Consider the following 21,731-nt stretch of genomic DNA (forward strand, 5'->3'; position numbering starts at 1 on the left):
GGAACAATTGTTGAGTCGATGTGCTGCCAACCAACGTGAAAAGCGTGTCTTTTCGTTGGTTACTCAGGTTACTGGCTAGGAAGAAAAGTTTTCTCCCCACCCCCCTAAACTTTCTCTTGCGGCTTGCCTGTCAGGTGGCGCCATCACCTAGTGCGGTTGACAGCTTCTCTCTTAACTTTATCGGTAAAGTCTCCAACTAAAAATATTATTGATTTCAATTGAATAATTGCGGCAACATTTAAAGCAATTTTGATATTTTATTTAAAAAAGTTTACTTATGTCTAACACTTATGAATACTTAGTTAAATTACATAACGAGAATAAAAGGCTGCTTAAATTATAGAATGAATAAAAATGACAGGTTAGGATGCTACTTCTTCAGTGGCACCTTCGAATTCTAGTTTAACTTGACATTCTTCCGGTAATCCTTCCACATCTACTTCGGATTCAGGTGCGTTTAACATATTCAGAGTGACCTCAGCAGATTTTCCCATCAATCCTTGGCTAGTAACCGATTGTTGCTGCTTGGTGGCTTGCTGTGCTGATTGTTGATTCGATTGTTGCTGTGATAAAATTTGTTGCTGCCTAATTGGAACACCTGCTTCCTCAAAAGCTTTTTTCTTCAGCGTTGTTCGTATCTGGGATCTAAGGAAGAATTAACAGCGATCAGCTGAATAATTTTCCGTAAATCTAGTTAATTAAAGGATGACCGCTATCTCGATTACTGCCTTGCCTACTTACACCGTTCTCCCTTTGATGTGCTCACTTATTTTGTTCAAGTCTTCGCTGAATGTTTTTACGGAATGACGGAGCATTTCAATTTCCTCATCGGTCCACTTACTGTGGATGGAATGACCATTCGATATCAATTAGTCGTCAAATTTAAGAAGTTATAAATATTTTCATTAAATTATAACAACGGAGCATTATGAAGCAGAGCTTATCTACTCAACGACGCTTTGAAGGTTCAAGCGTCAAACGTTGAAGAGTTCTTTTACCGCGTAACGCCGTTGAACGTGAAAAAATACGAGTAAACGAACTAAGCAAAACAGAATCGTTCAACACGATCACAAGATCTAAAATAATAGTATAATTACCCTGCAGGAGAATCTGTCGTAGGGTGCAGCTGCATAGTTAGCTCCCCGAGTTTATTAAAAGCGGCGCCGGCCGCTGTGAATATCTCGCCAACCTGCGAATGTAAGAGACGCTCGTTAAAAACCATGTTTTTTTAACTAGAAAAATCTGATTTTTCTATAAAACAACGAATACTAGAAACCGCACGTATCTCTGCGATCAATGAGATCATATCGATATGATTGTTTGGTAAAAATTACAGCGAATGATCGAATTTCAGTTGTTCGATTGACGGTAAACATAACCTAACCTTTTGTCCACTGGCAGGCTCCATTGCTATCGCTAGAATGCTTGGAGAGCCGCACACGCACGTGACTCATGGTTGTAAAAAGGAGCGGGGAGGGGAGTAGGAAGAACGGACCGTTGAGCACTTGGCGGGAAACTGCCTAAAATAAGTAAAAATGCTCGTTTTTTTTCCTACTCACCTTACTCGCCGAATTCATATTCGTTTATTGTTTTGCCACAGACGTCACTATACCTCTGCGAAATCTCGTACGCTGTTGCCATCTTGCGTCGTTCTCACGATTTCTCAACTTATAAATTACAACAAATTCGCGCTTCTGTTTTACCATAACACTATTTCATTAAAGTAAATTAACAAATAATTCAAATATTATATTAAGTATAACACTAGAAAAAAAAATAGAAATATATTTTCTTTGTAAATACATTAATCGTTACACACATTGTTATTAAATCTCCTTTCTATAAATAAATATTTTTCGCTGCCACTGGTTGCCCTGCGTTTCTGCCACTTTTTTAAAGCTACATAATTTCTCTAAAATATTGCGAATGTGAGCTGCCATATCACCTTTGTATTTGAATGTATTTAACATCGGAAAATCTTCGGTACGAGCGCGCCTGAGTCTTCTGGAAGCATTTCTGTAGCACTTCCACGATTGAGGCTCTACGACTATCGTGTAGCAAAGTCTGGTGGCTTTCCGGAAGAAACGTTCTAGTCCCTCGTCGCCGTAATTCAAGTGGATCCACATCGTAATGGAAAAGCAAAATATTACGTCAAAGTGGGATCGTTGAAGGGATACAAGATACTCAGTCAAGAGTTTGTCATGATCCTCCGACAGAAAATTGAGACACTGGAAGGTTGTTCGATCCGGATGAGGGTTCCGCTCGCGTGCTCTCTCGATCAATAGTGGATCAAGATCCACTCCGAGCAACGAGATCTCACACTCGGGCAACTCTCTTATGAAAAACTTTTGAAGCTCGTATGTCAGATCCTAAAAATAGAGAAAAAAACTAATAAAGAGAAAAGTTTTTATATTTCCCTCTCGTCTTGGACGAGCTGGGTAATTGGAGGAAATAAAGGAAATAAATCGTAGCTTTATCGACAAGCGTGAGACTAAGCTTCCGGAAGTCGTAATATTTTTATCGATTCCCGCAAAGGCTCGAAAGTTGGAAAGGGCTAAAATTGGCCTTGGTTATACGCGAGTTCGCTCGTGGCGAGATACTCGGTTAAAGTGACAGCTGCACCAGGCTTACCCCAGCATTGCAGCCTACGTCTAGCCCGATGTATTTCCGGTCTGAATGGATCGTCCGCCACACGCCACGCGGAAGTAGTCGCACGCGCTCTTCCGCAGGATGGAATTGATAATAATTCATGAAGTTACCGTGGCGACTGGCACCCGGATCCGTTCTCTTCTCTTCTGCTTCTGCCGACGCCTCGTTCGCGGAAACCTCTGACAACATCCTTTATACACCAATTCCTGAAATAAAGCAATCAGAAGCATTCGTTACTCGCTCCATCCATATAGACATATATTAATAGCCCCACCAATTATCCTCAAATATCAAACAAAAATCCCCGCCCTCTCTATCTCTCGGAAAATATTTTTAGAAACCCTGCTATATATTTCTTTCACCGTTTCTACCGAGGAATTTCACAATTCTACGTAATTAGAGAATTTGGCTGGATCTACGTGATATGTGTGCGTAGATCAAAAAGGCGTGTATTTAGGTGTCATAAATTTGTCGCTTTGTTGTTACAATGATTTATGCGTTTCCTGTATTGCTAAATTGTGCGAATACCGAAAAACAAGCCGAGCACGTTTTCTCGGAGCGTCACAGTAGCAGCAACAAAGGAAATCATCGGTCAATGTGTACAGTGCTGCTAACTGTCGTCGCTGATTGAAAATTTCTTCAGGGTCTGCGACACCATTCATCATTATGCTGGCTCGCTTCTCCCGAAGATTGATGCAAATAATACATTGGCGGAACCAATTATCGCTTTATAAAATGATAAGGGATAAAGCGCGTTATTTTCTGCGAGAATAAAGTAAACTTTTCTTGATAATTCCTTTTTCACTTATTATGATAATAAAGTCCGATGAAACGATGGAGCACTTTGCAACGGAGTCCAGTGGCGTAGGGTTGTGAGAAGGAACGTATATACGAAATCGCACAATGGAACGACGGTGGAGAGGGGGTAGAGTCAAGTTAACCAAGAGCGGAAGGATCAAGGAGATAATTCGCAGCACCGTCCACGACCTACATAAGCGTAGCCTTCGATTGATGAACAAGCACCGAGTCCAAAGCCAATCATCAATGTTACAAGATTTCATTGAAAATCTCTTACATAATTCAGTATATCCCACACTCATAAATTCCACATTCCAATATTATCCATCACTCACTTTTTCATACTTCTAATTCGTTGAATTAAACCATTTGACAGAAATCTCAAACCAATCGATTATAGCATATGTGCATATATGTATATATATACCGCAGTTTTATTATCGGATTATATATAGTCGAAACGAACTTTTTTATGAATCGAAATGACTGGAAATTTCTGACGTTTCCACGTTTGCTCGTTGTTACATATGTACATACATTATGTAAACTAAGGTGAGTGTCATCTGCATCGGATAACAAATATGATGAAATTTTCGTGTCGCATGCATCTTACAATAAAGCAACTCGACGCTTTTTCCGCGCCATTGATTTTCCTCTCGCTGGTCTCTCGGAAGAAATGCGATTGAAAGATCAAACGATCGTTTTTGATAATCCAGCGATTGGCCAACCGTGCCTCGCACCTGTGTTTGAAAATTAGAAAGAAAAAGGTGCTAAAAATTATTTCCATCCACGCGAGTCCTGTACCTTCGGTCCGAAAATGAAAGAAAACGGAATAATATATCTCGACAATATATAATACTCACTCGATTATATTATTTTCAAAAATATTCTTAAGAGAGGCCTGAAATATTTACGATATATTGTACGATTTTTTGCGCGTCTTTCACGAGAATTCGCGTTCGCTTTTTTTTTTCTACGACCAACAGATCTAGAATTACAATAATGACAATGGAGGAGAGAGAGATTTCGAGATACAGTAGACCTATTTTGAGGTCGAGTTTCGACAGACTCGCTTCTTGAAATTAAGGAACGAAGGAAGGGCATACAGCGAGCCGCAGCTTGCCTACCGTAGATCCCACAAAGGTCGCAGGTATAGTATAACATAACGTACCTCGTGGACACAGTTAGCCACAGGCACGAGCCTCAATTTCAAACACTGCTTTATTCCACACTCTGTCCTATATATATATGTACGTAACCAATAATAATAATCACCATCAACACGTTCCTAAAACCATCCACACTTGGACCCAAATATATCATTACTTATGTGCCTCTTCCTAGTAATGAAGAAAAAATAAACGATTCAAAAGCCAAAGAAAGATACATTGTGTTGAGAGTTTCGCAAGAGCGTATTGGATCGATCTCATTGAGTATTCATGAACTGGCCAATACATATTCATTTCGTAGCGATACCTGGTGTCATCATGTCAATCCACAGAAATTCTCCAGAATTTTGGCAATTGTGAAACGCTCCGGCAGAGATACAAGGAAATCTCAGGGGATTCTGAATAAGTAATCAGCTAAGTTTTAATTTTTAAATGGAGAAAAAGTGGATCGACTAATGGAGAAAGGTCAACGTACTGGCCATGAAACGTGATAATGCTGGAGTGGGATATCGCGGATGTAAAATAGCTGAAGAGTCCTCGAAGGTTGTTGCAGAGTTTAGCGTTTATGGAGGAAGGGAATCGTGGAGGTATTGGTCCTGCGGGTACATGGTGGATGGGGAGCCCGGAGTAATTTTGCGGATGAGGAAGAGGTAGTAGGGGAGGGAGGGGGAGGGGGCTGGGTAAGGGTAAAGCAAAGTTGGAGGAACGAAGAAGAGGCACGAGGCAGGCAGCAGAGCAGAGCAGAATTGTTAAAGCGGCAGGTGTTGGGTGCACAGGAATACACAGCGAGGAAACGTGCATTCTCGTGGCTCGAGTAATTTCTTCGCCTCTTTCCACTCGGCAGATGTTTCTCCGTATAGGATTCTGCGAGCGGTCACGTATCGTTTCCTCCATAACGAGTAACGAGAGGATTACCGAGTTAACTGCTTGGGTAAGCAGTAATAAAAATAGGTGGGAGGGAGATATCTTACATAGATGTGGGGGTAAGAAATGTTGAATATCACGCGATGAGACACGCGGAACAAGGTCTCTGCTAAACCCACCACGATACGATCCCACCTTGGACTATAGGTTTTGTCAGTCGAACCTCGCGTTGTGGTCTCTCGCTTATTGCCATTGCCAAATTGTCCCGAGGCACGTATTATACACGAGACGCGATACACGCGAAACTCAGCCGCAAGCTCTGACGAAACTCGATGTACCAATAGTCCGCCTGATTTCGTCCGTGTAAAAAGATGGCAACCGCACGACCAGTTATCCTCCTTTATGCAAGACTCGCTCGTTCGTAACTCTCCTCTCCAAGAAAATACGACTATTAATTATGCCATTCATTCGCCACTCTGCAACACGATCTTCTCTCTCTCTCTCTCTAAAAATTTTGAAAATCTAACGAATTTCATAGCCACTCCCATAAGGCGTGTGGAAATTATCCTGATAATTGTTTCGCCACTTGCTACTTGTTTCTATTTTTCTAACTTTGCAACTTGTACAGAAATTGCAAGTGTATCAACGAATGGCGTAATTAGTCTAATAGGTAATTAGTATTCGTATATATAGCTAAGAAGCAAGTTGTAATTATCGTTGTAGGTTGCTTTGACTGTGTTAGTGTGGATAAGCTGAAATATGTGGTGGAATGACGTAAATGGTATAATTGCAACTTCCCTACAGAAGTAAATGGGCTGAGCATCTTATCCATTTTCACTTAGCACACGCGCGTGGCGTACTAATTATTATTTGGTCTTCTATATATTCATTAGCAATATTGTAATTTTACCAACGCTCGACCTTCGTATCTATATTTCATTAATCAACCATCACTTCCGCCACGAAGTTACGTAGAGTGCACGAAGGACAACGAACCCAATTTCAACCTATGCGTATATATGTACTATATATATACACAATTTTACACCGTATATATCATCGCGCGCCACGCGATCGCCGCAGTATTAGTCAGCTCAAAAGCTGACGTCACTCGATCCTAAATGGTGAGGAGAACTGAGACTGATCTCCGGCGCAAACAATGAGCATCACCAGCGTGTGAAACGTATCCAAGGGAGTCACAGGCATTTTTCTCCCAATGTGTCATCGCGATATTCTAAATAGTCGCCGCCTTTCTTATACCCGAGTTCTCACAAGCCTAATCTCACGCTGCTCGAAACGTAAGATAAATCCTTAAGAGGAAAATTGGTGAGCCAGACGAAAGTATAAGAATATAATATATACAGTAATACTATTATAAAAAAAAAGAAACTGTCGAAAGGAACGAAGATACTGGAAGCTGAGCAAAGATCCACTTCCGGTATTGAAAGTAAGGGACGTAGCAAGAGAGAGGGGAGGGGGTGTGGGAAGAAAGGGTAAATATTTTTATGGCGTCGTGTGGGTCAATGCCACGTAGACAGCTGTTATATATATATATAGTGATGTCTTCACTCTTTCTTCGCTAGCTCTTTCTCAAAGGACACTTTCGGCAGGATATTTCCACAGTTTTCTGCTCGCATCCCGGAAGTCGAGCGTAAAGCGATATGGTTGCAGTCGCCAGCGTCCTGAACATCCGGGCTATTGAACAGAGCCTCTTTACCGTGTACTATAGCGCACCCGTGGAAAATCCTCTTTTTCCGGATTCAACGTTTAAGCCTGGTGAATGCCGCTACACGGATTCGTCGCCACCACGCCAAACGACGACAGGATAAACGACAAAGAGTCCTCCCACTTTCATAAGCCGCTCTGGTGTTATACCAACAAAGGATCCTACGACTACACCCACACACATTTACACCGAGCTAGTCTGTATGTCATATACAAGGACTTAACCTTTCTGGAAAATCAAAAACGCACGTGTTTGCACCGAGCTACGTCGGATTCACCGTCCTGGGTACACTATACCTATATATATATATATAGTATAGGACAAAGGATCAACAGCCACTTTGCAAATAACAAGACTTAATCCTAAAGACGATATCCGATTTCCTTTGGTCTCGCGAGTTACACGCCGGTGATGCTAGAATTTGTCCCCGAGTGTTTATGCAGTAGGTATAATGTAAATAATATGGAAGTATTCCTCACGATTCAACCTGTTTCTTTCACTCATCGCTATTCGATTCTGAATTTTCACCGATCAGTGTCAACGTCCCGCGTGGTGGAGCGAGAAACGCTGAAGAAGCATATTTTACCGCGCGAAGAGGGAAAGATGCGAGTTTACGATAATATGATAATCTCTTTGTGGCGAGGTTCGAGCAACGGATCTTCACGCACCAGGCTTCCCTAAAATAATCATAAATTTGTCTAGGAGAAGAATCGATAGGTCTTTGGGAATAGACGAAGGACTGGCACTGCTGACGGATATCCAAAGAACTTCTCAAACGGAAGCGAGCTTGTAAGCGGATGACGCGACTTCCGGGACGTGACCTTAAGAATTCTTGATCCGTTGTTGTCAAAGTCCGTTTCTTTGGTGGTGGATTTTCAAACGGTTTCTTTTCTCGTGCTCCAAACGTTGTTTGTTAATGTTTGTGTTTAGGGAACATTGGAAATGTTTTTATACGATTACCACGGTTTTCCCAATCGATCATGAAAGAACAGCTTCATATATCGTTTTATACAGGGTGTCCCACGAACGATGACCATGCCAATACCATCGGATAGGGGACAAAAATCTAAGCAAAAAAGTTTTTACAACTTTTTTGCTAGCACTTTTGGTTAAAAAGTTATTTGCAATTAAAGATTATCTATTATAGTAGTTCCTTTCTTAAAGAGGAAGATTGTTTTGGTCGCATTATAAGGCCAGAAATGCTAAGATTCTGTGAATCAATATACTAAGAAAAATACAAAGCCAAACATTCTTTTGAGACTATTGTTATGGTGTGTTTATGTTTTGATTGTTTTTATGGCGCTCAAACTGGAAGCTTCCGATCGGCCTTCAACCCCTTCAATAGGTTCAAGTGGATGTTTAGCTTTGTGTTTTTTTTAGTATTCTAATTCACAGAATCTTAGCATTTCTGGCATTATAATGCGACCAGAACAATCTTCCTCTTTAAGAATTAAAGGAGCTACTATAATCGATAATCTTTAACTGCAAATAACTTTTGAACCAAAAGTGCTAGGAAAAAAGTTTCTATAACTTTTTTACTTAGATTTTTATTCCCTGTCTGATGGCATTAGCATGGCCATCGTTCGTGGGACTCTGAAAATACAGAAAATTGGGGGCAAATTTTTATACGTTTTTCTTTTCTCGTACTTCGACGCATTGGGACAAATGTTTCATTCAACGAACAAACATTCATTGATACAACGAATAATTCATTATACAATGAACTCTTTGTTATATCAATGAATTTCGCTGATTATTGCAATAAAAAATTGTTCGTTGATAAAAAAATTACTCTGAATGTACTATTAATAAACAACATTTGTAATGGGAAAAATTGGAAATATATTGTTATTGTGGATGACCATGGAGTTTCTCATTGTCCATCAGGAAAGCCCCATATGGTTTCCGTAAGCAACAAATAATCTGACGCAATTTCAGTCTCACAACGAAAGATAAAGCGACCCCCGATCTTACCTCTCTCTATACTATATTTGACATTTTTACTATCTACCGAACAAGGTCAACCAATGTAAACATATACTCGCTCTCTTACTCAAACAGGTTCCGCAACGAAAGCTGCTGTATGTATATATATATGTATACATTATACACTATATACTTGTGAACTTTGTAAAAACAATAATAAGAATTTTACGCGATAATATATTAAAAGAGTCTCGCATCATCGATAAATATAATCGTAGTACGAGCATGACGAATTTACGTTTTATTGTATTTTGTGCAGTATTTAAAATGATAAAAAAGCGCTTCCGGTCTATTGTAAAAACGGTAGTTTAACAAAAGTATTGAAGCGTGGAAAGAGGAAGGAATACAAATCGTTTTCTTGGAAAAAAGTTAAACTAGATGAATCGACCTGCGTCGTAAAAGCAAGGAAAGGAAAAAACATTGCTGAATACGGAATTCGCTTAGCTGTAAATACGAGGGAACGCGAATGAAGCGCGGCTAAAATATAATGCGCGCGTGTATTACATCCGGTTCTCGTGTTTAATTCATCTTCTCTGCCGACTGCCAGTCCCACGGTTGTAGCGGGAAGAACTCGCAAAACTGGAACGCTGCAACGGATTTTAGTGAAATAATAAAAACAGTATATTTATTTAAAAATTAAAAGTTTTCATATCGCTACAAAAAACATTTGTTTATAATACTAAATTATATTATTAAAAAAAAAACCTCACCGGAAGTCCTGCGTTCTCCACTTAGCATTTTGTCTCTATTTTTAAAAATGATGTATTTATACGAGAGGTCTGGCTTGCTAAAGGAGCAAAGTTTGCAAAGTGACATTTACTTTCCAGTATCGTCAGTCGATCAGGACAGATAGAATTTTCTGTGAAAGATATTCCTCCATTGTGACCTTCGCGAGTCACTGCAAAATTCATGTATCAACTGTATATATATACATACACTCGCAATTCATGGGGTCGACGGTTTGAACGTGTAACTGGGTCACGAGGCAAGGATACAACGAGGCTGCGATTTATCGCGTCCTCCCAGAACCTCGTACGGTGTCAAGTTCGCTCTTCAAACCTTATTATTCTAGCAGCGATTCGGTACGCGAGCAACCTATATAGAAGGATCAATATCCGTCCCGGAACTCGTATGGATGCTGGGAAACGCACATACATAGAAAGTTAACAAAAAACTATAAGCGAAAAGGTAAACCGCATTGACAAACATTATACAAACAGAAGAAAAAAACTCCCCAGGAACCACAATCTCGTAAAATCGACCAATTTTTCGTCCAAGGAAAATTCCAGCAATCGACTTTGATTGGTTCTTGTAAAGAGCCCCCTGTCATGATTCAGGAATTAGCAGAAATGCGACTTTCAATTATGGCAGAAAACTTGCATTAGTTCCCTATTGCGCGATGATTTCATAACGTTATGTAGCAGTTGCTCTAATGGACAATTATCGATGTGTTCAGAGGAATTTCTGAGCGATTAAAATTTAATTATCGTAAACCGTACACAGATCAACCAGCATTTATCTCACGGGCGGAAAATATTTGAGAGAAAAGTTGGTATTATTCATATTTGAGAATGAGTTTATTGGCGATGGGATCTCGATAAGGCGAGTTGTTGCTGGAAATGTTGAAAAAGTTGGATTGGTAATATGGAATGGCGAATGGGTCGCTTCGTGTGGCTGCACGAAGGTCAAAGGGAATATTGAAAGGGTAGGGTAGGGGGGGGGGGGGGCTGAGTGGAAGGATGATGCTTTCCCGTGAAAACTTTTATATACTCCTCGTGGCACTCTATACTGTACGGTCGTACGGATCGTGTAAGCGTTGCGAAACGATTGGTAACGCTGCTTCGTTATGACGCCGCCGCCGCCGCCACCACCGCAGCCGTCGCCGTCGATAGCCAACGGGGATTGGTTCGACTTGCCCAGCTGCCGCCACCGTATGAAGTCGTGCAATCCACCGATGATTGAGAAATGGCAACGATAACGAGCTTCCATTTTGTAAAAATTATTCTATTTGCCGCGAGTGTCAGCGATTTCCTAACCTCCTGGAAAATATACGGCCGATGAACCAAGCGATATTCTCGCTGAGAAAATCCCCTGCAATTTATTCCATTTACCGAATCGGATGGTCCACCTTATTGTATCAGGGTTCATTGACCTATCGGTGGATCCTGATGAATTTTAAGAAATCGCGTGGTATATACGGTATAAGCGGTGGGCGATGGCCTTAAACGTTATTATTGCGATGGATTTAACGAAGAACCGATGATCTCCATCAGCGTGACACTCTGCATCATGGTATAGATAGTTAACGGGCGTTCTGTCCGAGAGAAGGTAATTATGTGTTTGCGACACCTGGCGGAGTAGCAGATCCGAGTCGAAATGGCGTTCTCCGCGCGCCTCTTATTGGTCCCCCTCATCGCGTTCCCCCCTTAAACTGGCTCTTCTGTTCGGTCAGTGGTGCAACTACAGGATCAACGCTAAAATTCAGACGAGAGAATAAGCTAAAGAGATCAATTTGGAGCACGCGGTAGTGAAGCTGTCTGGCAATGAGAATATATATATATATATATATATATATAAGAATATAAACATCGCGACGTGACGCAAACTCGAGAATGGACCGCGAAGGGCAAAACCTCCGAGTGAGACCTTCGTTAAACTCCGTTTTGTTGCTCGTGCAAAAAGTCAGGGCCGAATGGTCCATCTGAACGAACAATTTTTAGTCGTTGAATTACCTTGTTACTCGCAAGATCCACCATCTTCTTCTGTGTGAAAATCGTTTTTTGTTTTATTACCATATTAATTTATTTTCGTAGTAGTTTTATGAGATACAAGATTAAGAGTATTTTTTATTTTTTTCTGACGCGAAAATCAAGTCGATGGTTTTTTTATGTGGGCGTAGAAAAAAGGAATTTTAGTTATTGCGATGTATATAGGGTAGTTGGTAATTTATTCGAGTACAGGAAAGATTGCCAAAGTAAAAAGTTCGACCGTGTTCGACCTTCTCCGTCGAGGGCCACATAAAGCTTCTCGTGAAACGTCCTCTAAAAATCCTCGAGTATCACCAATTTTTAGCGTCCGCAGCGAGCAGCTCGACTGACGTGTGGAAATTATGAATATTATTTATGGTTTGTACACGGCGGATACGCGTTAAGTGTCATCATCCGTGCCATATTCCTCTCCATTTCCCATACCGATCTCCACAATCACCAACAGATAGCTTGACGATTTTCCCCTATTATTCTATCCACGCTCTTATGACCTCCTTACGTTGCATCGATAAAACTATGAATAAATGTTTTATTAATTTCCACGAAATAGGTGAAAATTGCATCAATAGATATATCATTTTATCCTAGAAAGAAAAAGCAATAGTAATTCATAGTAAATATTGCTGAATCATTTTTAAAAAATATCCTGTATTTAAAGCTTAATGATTTTCCCCTATTATCCATTCCATGTCCTTACGACCTTCTTACGCTGTACCGATTACACTACGCATAAATATATAATGTTTCTTCATTTCCATGAAATAGATGAAAATTGTCTTTAAACATATCACTTTATCCTAGATAGAAAGATTAGTCTAAAGATCCTAATAAATCACAATAAATATTGCTAAATTAATTTTAGCAAATATTTTTAATCCTAACAAAAAATCACTGAAATTGTTAGTGAAAATAAATACAGAGATTCTTAAATGGAGATATAAATAAAAAATATACAGGATGGCTCAATTAAAGTTTACAGTATAAAATCACTTATTGATAATTCTCAATTATTGATACGTCATTTTTCTTGATTCCCAGTGTTTTTTCACGTGAGCTTCTTTTCACTTTACACCATCACACATATTTGGGATATAGGAGGCATTACCTTTGTCTTTTAAATAGCATCCCCCGAACTTTCTTATATGAGTGAGTTCTAGGATTGAAAAGAAATTACTTTTACTCGAAATTTGTTTTTCTAAAATTATTATTTCTCTTACTTTAGCCCTTTAAAAGTTTTCAACGCACAATGCTTTAAGCATTTGGCTCTTTTACTGCTAAAGGCCAGTATATACGCCCTCAAAATAAAAAAGTACATAAAATAAATAAGAAAATAAATACTTTAATTTATTCGCAACTATTAGTTTTTGAAACCCTATATAAGAATGATATTAAATCTCCGGATATTCTTTTGATCAGCAGTTATCAAAGGACGACCAATCGCAATGACTGACATGCAATCAACGCGCCGTCCATATATATTGATGGATTCTTCCAAGATGTTGTCGCAATCGAAGGGTTAAACCTAAATAAATAATCGAATCCATTTACTGCGAATCAAGATTTTTACTGTAAACAATATTTGTATAAAAGTACAATAAGTGATAGATAGTAAATTCGATATAAGAACTTTTAAATTACTTTACTTATATATGCAAGCACTGAACAGAAGATATTACACAATCTCATTGAATTTACTATATTTCTCACAATGTACTTGCATGTGTACAAATATTACTTATACAATTTAAACTTTGATCCGTAGTAAACGAATTCGATTATACTTGTCTAAATTTAAAGCCTTATAAAGTACATTGACAACTTTTAAACAGCTAAAAAGTGAACAAATAATTATTTCAGAGAAAAAATTAAATTGCTACATAAAAATACCAAATTGATTCCATTCTTTGCCTTGAATATTTCATGGCAGAAAATTAAATTATCTCGCCTGAAAGGAAATATTCAACCGTGAAAATTGACGTATCAATAATGATTCAAATTGATCGAGCCAATTTAGAGATTTTTACTTTTAATATTTTATTCGAGCCACCTTGTATCTATATCTCAGAGAGACGAAGCAGTGTAAAGATCGATTCTCCCATTTTTTACAGGTCAAGCTGATTGGATCTTCTTATCCGAAGCGAATTGCAATTGTTATCACAGTACAATTAAACATATTTGCTGTTCCATATATAAACTATATATACGTACTGTATAATGTATGTATTATGTTGCCTCTCTGGAATCCGGCTGTGCTATCGAATGACTATTTGCACGATTGGTAACTTGAATGGAGTCATTTCTCCACAGGCAACTTGGCCAGATCGTATCACCTCATTTTTTCCGCCCTTTTTTCCAAAGACCAGTTTGACGCAATGTCATTAGCGTACGTTATCTTTGCAAGCGCAACGTGCATCTATATATAGGAAGCGAACGTTCGAAAGGAGAGTACTTGAAGAAATTCCACGAAAAACAATCAAGGAAAACTGTAGAATCTTCCAAAGAATTAAAATATTTAATAAAAAAAAAAAAAAAAAAAAAAGAAAACACTAGAGTTTATTCTATAATTATAACCATATATATCCTGCACAATGAGATAAAAAGTCTCGAATTTAGAAGAGAATTGGATATAAAAACGCTCGGTTAGACGTTTGATCGAATAAAAGAGAGAATTGGATAATCGATACATTTATGGGTTTCAGTTGGTTTTTGCGAAAGGGGCCAATTTATCGTTGGAGAAGTGTATAAGTGTAGTTGGAGATCGGAGGAAGTGAGGAGGGAGGGGGAAGGTTATAAATAGAACGAGGTAATTGGTGTGGACATTTGTTAGAATTGACAGGCGCTTGCACCCACGTATAGGAAGGATGTTTCTGGCGGAAAGCGCAGGAGAATCGGGAAGGATACGCACATCCTGCCCAATTGTGGACGAGGCAGCTGCCACGTGGGCGGGGGACCCGAAGAGGATGCTGACGAACGGGAGGCGGACAAGGGACTCGCATACCGCTGACTGACTTAATTTTACCAAAAGTCCGTTCAAAGCCTCTGCGGTCCACTGAAACCACGCAGGATGTTACCATGGCTCGTGCCTCTTTCTTTCTCCTCTCACACACACACACACATATATAAAATACTGCACAAAAACCAATTCTCAACCCCCTGTTTTTCTCCTTTATAAACAGAAACGGTATATAATTAAATGTTCCATCACATTTTTCTCCACAGGTAATTATATAGAAATACTAATAAACTAAGTCTCTCTCTCTCTCTCTCTCTCTCTCTCTCTCGTGCATGCATGGAGAAGATATTTTTAATTTGGAAAAGAAAATTCGTTTGTGATTATCGTTGCGGAGTCGTGGAACTCGTGGGGTTCTTTCTACAGAGAGCGAAGGAAATGGTTTGGAGTGGTTGGTTAGGGAAGAAAAATGTATTAACGTTATCTTTGGGAACGCCTTTCCCCCAGTAAGATCCTCGGTTGATCCTTCTGGACGCCGGGCCGCTCGAGAGAGCTCATCGACCACCAGGAGGATGCTCGGTCAGTAAATCTTCAGGCTTTTTATCCTTCCAGGCCGAGTCTAATCGGCTGAACACGCGAGCACCTCGACGATCGGTCAAACGCGAACCGGTTCCACTGCAGTATTTTTCGTCGGTTCCTCGTCCCGGACTTTAGACCGGTATTTCCTTCGCTCGGTTCACTCGCCATTTTCTGCCGGGCGCGTGGCGTGTAGGCTGTTTCACGCCCTGCATATCACAAATTGCATTATTCGCTATAAAGAAAATCCAATCACGATCGATAATGCAACTTTGAAAATCCTGCTGGAGTAAGCTGGACAAAATTATATATATATGACTAGTATACGAAAGACCGATATTATCGTGTTACGGATAATTAACTAAATTAACGGAATGAGCTAATGTTTTCGTTCTGTAATGAAAGAAACGTCAGGTACATTATCGGAAGATTGTCAAAAATTGACTTTAAGCAAGATAAATTGATCAAATATTATAATAACTCTATATACACATGAGATAATGGCGACATTGTATTATGCATATAAATCAATCATTGGCAAATCCATCTTCACTCGCGAGGCTCTCTCGACACACTCGTGTGTAAATTCTTCTCTTTGTTTCGTTTGATTAATTTTACGTATAGATAAGCTGTATAGGTATACGTATATTACTGATATAGTATATGCTATACGCGATTTTGGCTAAATATTATATAGTAAATACAATTTTAAAATAAGTGGATAGAGTATTATTTTTAGTGTTGTATAGTTGATTTAAAATTTCGAAATTTCAATATGATTAAGATAATCGAATGATAAGATTTTAGAGTTAAGAAATGAGAGAGGTGCACGATTGCATAGGTTAATTCCACTGTAACAGTATAAAGTTTTGGCTAAATATTATAGTGTATATATATATAGAATGTGAATAATAACAGGATGGTCTTATTTTTAGCATCTCGATTAGAAATTTCGAAATTTCAGTATAGCTAAAATAATCGAACGATAAGATTGACTTGGTGAATTAAGGTGAAGCTAAGAAACGAGAGAGGTGGACGGTTGCACAATGCGAGTTATATGGGATACGCAAGGAGAGCCACCAGTGAAAAACTTTATGGATCTCTCACGGTGAATGGACCTTGCCGGTTGGCTTCGTTCGTCATTGCCGAATTTCGCAAGAGTCGTCGCGCTGGAACCTCGACCGAGGTCATTTTCGAGGTTTCGGTCTTTCGTCTCCTCTCTTCCTTTGCTTCTTCATCTTCTTCTTCATCCTCTTCTTCTTTTCAACGAGCCACTTCTTTGCACAAAGCCATACACCCGCGCTAAACCAATCGTATCATTCTCTCCTTTCACAAATCACCGTGGCAAATTTCGCAAAATTCTACACATATATATAAATATATAACCGCAATGAAATGATGAAAAAAATGAAAGATAGAAAACGCTAATAAAAAGCAAACCACATCCTCCATATATTTGTCCAGAGTTTAAAAATAAAAGAAGGATTTTCCGCGTATCATATATATATATATATATATGTATATACATATATACCAGGATGGTAATAATTGATTTATCACTGGCTGGTGAGATCACGCTCATGGATATTTTGCTTCTGGTTTCAAGTGGAAACATGCAGCTTATCTTTGTGCACTTTCCTGCGAGATTTCGAAATCATTTTTCTTTTTAGATGCAAGACCTACATCGTAGTGGAACGAGGTCGACTTATCGTGGCCCCGTTTTTCCATCGGACAAATCACCGTCTGCGCGTGACAATATCAGTCGACGATTGGTTAATATGTATTTTCTATAGGCGCTGTAAGTACCTGAAATTACGCATTCTTGCACAATTAGTCCAAGTCCGCTATTCTCCTTTGACTCGACCTCCCAAGCCCCTTATTCGGCATCGTTCTCTGCAACTTTTCATCTCTCCCTCGAATCTCGGTCCACAAATCTCCAATCTCTCGTATAAATATATATGTATACACACACACACACACACACACTTATCAATATTATAGGAATAAAATAATAATCAAACTATTATTTATTAAAACGAGCATAAGTATAGCTTTTCCTTCGCACTTGCCATTTAGAGTGGCTCGTGCGCAGTTATACATCGCCTTGCGGACATCTATATATATATATATATATATATATATACACTTATCGAGACTCTCGAGCTTTGTCACTTACGCTTATTATTATTATTAAAGGTTCGCCAAACTCGCGCAAGATTTTTTCCCTTTCACCGATCGAGAGACGAGGCAGGAAGGGAGGGGGGATAACGTCGAAACTTTCAACTATCGTGTTTTGTATAAGAGGAAGAGAAGGGACGAGCGTGGAGGAGAGCGAGGGAAACGGAACGGGGACGACAGGATTAGATAGAGGGCTTCTTCTCGGGACGGAAGTGGTATGGCGAGTGTTTATAGGTGAACGAAGGGGCTTCCGCATTAAAGTTCCTGTTTGCGCCACATCTATACATATATATCGAGAGGTGATAAGAGCGCCATGTGCCCGGCTCGCCACGTCCATACCCTATTTTATTTACATAGCGCGTCAAAACTTGGACAGCAGTCTCGAGAGTGGTCGTAATCTCTTCCGGCGAAGACAAGCAAACCAGCACCGGAAGTTACGCCAACCTCCTTCGTCGATACCCCTGCAATGTCGCAGTCGTGTACGAGATGAGACGCCATTAATGTGGGAAGGAGGAAGGAGAGACGGGGGGGGGGGCGGGGGGATCACACTCCAGCTCCTTATAGCAATCGGGAGAGGAAACGTGACCATTTTCAACCGTCCATTTTTAACCATCGCACTCTGCTTGGAAGGGGGGTGGCATCTAGACAACCTTCGAGCCGACCTTCCCCGCTCTTTTATGCTTCAATTCCCAAAGCTTTGCGGACAAAGACGAGCCGAAACTTAATTAGCCTCCTTCGGACTTCCTGCAAGCTCCGCATCACCCACTGCTTATCTTTGTCTCTGACGGAGTACAGCCCACCCAATTAGTGACGTATATATATATACGAAACAAAATTACGCCTTCGACTCTCGGTCGACATATTTATCTCTCCTTACTCCATCAAGTATTGAGATTTTTCAAGGACAACGCAACGAGTCCTCTTCTTCTTCTTCTTCTTCTTAGAGATTGCACACCTTTGCAAAAGCTTGCTGGATTGTCCCAGTGAATCACACAATCGCCACGCATCGCTTGGTCCACCATTTCTTCGATTCGCGTCACTTGGTTTTTTCCTTCAAACAGGACAATAGGAGTAATGGCAGTCGATGAAGTTTTATCGATGTAAATCCTTGAGAATCATGCAAGGTCTTGCTGCTGTACGTGTCGTGTAGTGTTGATTGGCGAACCATCCGTCGCGCGACGTTTTAGGAACGTTCCTAGGACCTGTGCTAGTCAGTGCCTTTTATATATTATTGTATATATATGCGCATTACGAGGCTGAAGGCAAACTTGCAACGAATCGTGCAATCCCCGTGAAATGCGACGCGTTTCCGCCTACGATAAACCGAATGCACTAGATCCTTCGTAATATTTTACACGTAACACTGCCATATTTGTTGTTATTATTATTATGGAAAGAAATCGTATAGCTGGTTCTTCAAGCATTTTCATTCGTTCGTCGAGAAGAGTCACGTTTAAAGTCAGAGGGAGAAAAATTCTTGTAATTTGTTGTAACGTAGCGCAACGATTTTGAGAAAGATGAACAAACAAATCGTGTTTCATCGCTGCGCACGCATCCTTTGAAATATTCGTGGTTAAGTGCATGACAGAGGGCTTTTAATATACTCTGGACGTTCTACTGGAATGGGACAGTGGCCCAATTGTATTCACTCGGTATTTTCTACATTCGTGTAGACAAGTTTCGCGAGGAAGTCGCGGGACAACGAGAGCTCTCTCTTTCTCTTTCTCTGCACATGTGTGTCTGTGTGTGTACACCGAAGTTCAACGGACTCGGGAGAAAGGAACCATAGCGAATCGTAACCGATTTACGAATGAAACACGTGAGCCTATCTTCTTTTCTCTTTAAAAGCATCTTTCTCTCGTAACAAATAGGAAAATGTAGAATCGCCGAGTTAATAAGAAAAAGTGCTCGAGTACCAGAGTGCAAGAGCAGTGTCACGTGTGATTTGACCAGTATCATTGACTCGCGCGAAAGAAATTTTAGGCTAGGCTTGCGTCATTTTTGCGCCGGAAGTTTTTATCGGTAGAAACAGGCTAGATTGCAGGAATGAATTTTAGCTGATGAGTGAAAAATTGAACGAGTCAAGGACAGGAGGGTGGATATAGAAATATCAGAGAATTGCCATGCCTTTCAGCACGTACACATGGAGCGAAACGCTTTTCGAGCGAGCTCGTATCATTCATTAACGTCGTCTTATCAGGCAGCGTGAGATTAGGCAACTTTATATAATATTACCAGAACCTTGTAACTTGCGAGGTTTCGTAAAAACAAAAATCGACCGTGTATCGATCGAGCCAGTGAATTTTGGGTGCTCGAACGCGGAAAATTGGAAATATAGTCATACGTGACGCCGAGAGTCTTCAGAGTCGAAAATCAATTGTGGCGTGTTATCGCGCCATCATTATTGTTTAGCGCTTCTGAAAGGCATTGAATCACCAGAGAGTCCAAGTGTTTGCATGTATCGAAATGAATCACGTTCCACGAAAGGATGCGCAGCATAGCATAGGTTTCATCGCAACACGCCTAAGCAAATTCTTCATCGTCGAGTGTGGCGCGCTCTATCGACGTAGCGTGATAAAATTTTCATCCAGTGGCAGTTTCGTACCCTAAACGTAAACACGAGACTCTTACTGTTCGATGCTTTGCCCTACCAAGAACGGAGATACGAGAGAAGCAACCTTCGATAACAAGCAATCCACGTGTTCGCAATATGTATATTCTATATATATTAATTGTATGCAAAATTGATGATCTCTCACTCTGGAAGCAACGATCGCACACAGGAGGAGACTATAATCATGGGCGACGCGAAAAAACACAGAAGATATTTGCGAAAACGCCCACGACCTTTTGCATCTTTTGTAAAAATAGTTCTTGGCCGTGAACGCAGTCAATTTACGTCCGTCCCAACTGCAAATCGTATATTTTTGTCCCGTACACGTACGAATTTCTCTCCGACTCGTCGCCCCCTCTGAAATATTCTCACAACGAGATTCTATAAAGGATGTCTCGAAATTTTCACCTTGGAATTATTTTTACGACCAAAGTCCGTATTTGGCTGTTCTATATTGTACTTTTTTATCAGTCGTCCCAAAGAAACTGTTGTATCTGTCGAAGAATAGTCGCGTGATTGTAGAATCATTATTTATCGTTAGTTTTACGTGCATATATTTTCCAGTACGTAATTTGTCCATATTATCTCGATGTGACGTAAAGAGCGATCGGGAGATTCTTGCAATATCGTCGCTCCAGGCCAGATAACACCTGTCTCCTCTTATTTTCGACCGTCTCACGATGATTATTAGCGTGGCACGCAGCGAGCAAAAATCTACACGATGTGTGCGCGGTAGCACGAGCCTGCCTGCACACGCGTGCATTCTCGAGGACAACGATCGAATTCAGTTCCAGAAACTCCAAACTCGCTCGATTCCACGATTTTCGTACATCGTGCATGCTGTATACGCGTTTGCGTATTTTTGCAAACGGATTAAATCAATGGAGCTATTTCCAATGGACGAGAGAAAAAAAGCCGTGGCATTGAGTGGTTTCGAGGGTCACTATAATGAATACTCGGGTGTACAACTGAGGATTATTGCGATATATATCGAGCGGGGCGGTCAAGAACGAGTGACGAAACAGAGTCGGCTTAATCAAATCAGGGTTCGAGCGTGTATACGATAGAAGAGAAGCACGAACGTTAAGGAGTCTACGAATTTGTAAGCGACGAAAAAAGTCATACGCGATGTCGTCACGTTCATCGAAGTAGAGCCGGTTATCCTCGTTTGCCGACTGATATTTATTCAGCCATACTCGCCTTACGCGTACATGCGAAGCTACACATAGGTTAACCGAGGGTGTATAGCAATTAAGAGACGCCCGCCTCGTTGCGGTAAGATGCGAAAGCACAAAAATTAAACTGCAATATTCCTTAGTTCCCCCTTGAATATTCCCAGATTCTCTCCAAATGCCAAAATGATAAAATAACACAGAAATTGGATAAGGAAGCTGTTGGGATTGATTCTGAAATTTTCTATAGCTGTTCCGTGTGCATTGCGGTTGAAACTCGC

The 21,731-nt window shown here is 40.2% G+C and overlaps 2 protein-coding genes across 10 annotated transcripts in view; both read right to left on the bottom strand.

Annotated features, from left to right (window-relative positions):
• Positions 1–148: 148 nt before the first annotated feature.
• On the bottom strand, positions 149–1,966 carry LOC136773192 (chromatin complexes subunit BAP18). Of its 4 annotated transcripts, none has more exons than XM_066726640.1 (4): positions 1,946–1,966; positions 1,098–1,189; positions 742–840; positions 149–645 (listed from the first exon to the last, which is right to left on the bottom strand). In XM_066726640.1, the coding sequence occupies exons 2-4, from the start codon at positions 1,130–1,132 to the stop codon at positions 363–365; spliced, it is 417 nt and encodes a 138-aa protein (XP_066582737.1). In that variant the 5' UTR covers positions 1,133–1,189; positions 1,946–1,966; the 3' UTR covers positions 149–362. The 4 variants fall into 4 exon arrangements, with proteins under 4 accessions (XP_066582737.1, XP_066582736.1, XP_066582735.1 ...); XM_066726639.1 differs by lacking the exon at positions 1,946–1,966 and adding an exon at positions 1,560–1,623; XM_066726638.1 differs by lacking the exon at positions 1,946–1,966 and adding an exon at positions 1,385–1,552.
• Positions 1,697–21,731, bottom strand: part of LOC136773191 (probable RNA methyltransferase CG11342) — a 22,793-nt gene continuing 2,758 nt past the window's right edge. For 3 of the 6 annotated variants that reach the window (XM_066726632.1, XM_066726633.1, XM_066726634.1), the window contains exons 2-3: positions 2,632–2,855; positions 1,697–2,369 (exon numbers count right to left, since the gene is read on the bottom strand). In XM_066726632.1, coding sequence (XP_066582729.1) covers positions 1,827–2,369; positions 2,632–2,838 — 750 coding nt within the window. In that variant the 5' untranslated portion in view covers positions 2,839–2,855 and the 3' untranslated portion in view covers positions 1,697–1,826. Of the gene's footprint in view, positions 2,370–2,631; positions 2,856–3,011; positions 3,131–3,782; positions 3,839–17,292; positions 17,427–21,731 lie in introns of those variants that run through there. The other 3 variants (XM_066726635.1, XM_066726636.1, XM_066726637.1) reach the window with 3 other exon arrangements.

The sequence above is a fragment of the Prorops nasuta genome, unplaced genomic scaffold, assembly GCF_024137725.1.
Source record: "Prorops nasuta isolate Cenicafe-Biocafe unplaced genomic scaffold, Cenicafe_Pnas_1.2 PNAS00005, whole genome shotgun sequence".
NCBI classification, from domain to species: Eukaryota; Metazoa; Arthropoda; class Insecta; order Hymenoptera; family Bethylidae; genus Prorops; species Prorops nasuta.

What these genes read in the sequence shown, in the direction of transcription:
- LOC136773192 (XM_066726638.1), bottom strand. Translation starts at nt 1,408, where the DNA reads ATGGAGCCTGCCAGTGGACAAAAG. An exon ending in AGCCTGCCAGTGGACAAAAG is followed by an intron (nt 1,190 to 1,384) that starts GTTAGGTTATGT and finishes TTACATTCGCAG; the next exon opens with GTTGGCGAGATATTCACAGC. An exon ending in CACATCAAAGGGAGAACGGT is followed by an intron (nt 646 to 741) that starts GTAAGTAGGCAA and finishes ATTCTTCCTTAG; the next exon opens with ATCCCAGATACGAACAACGC.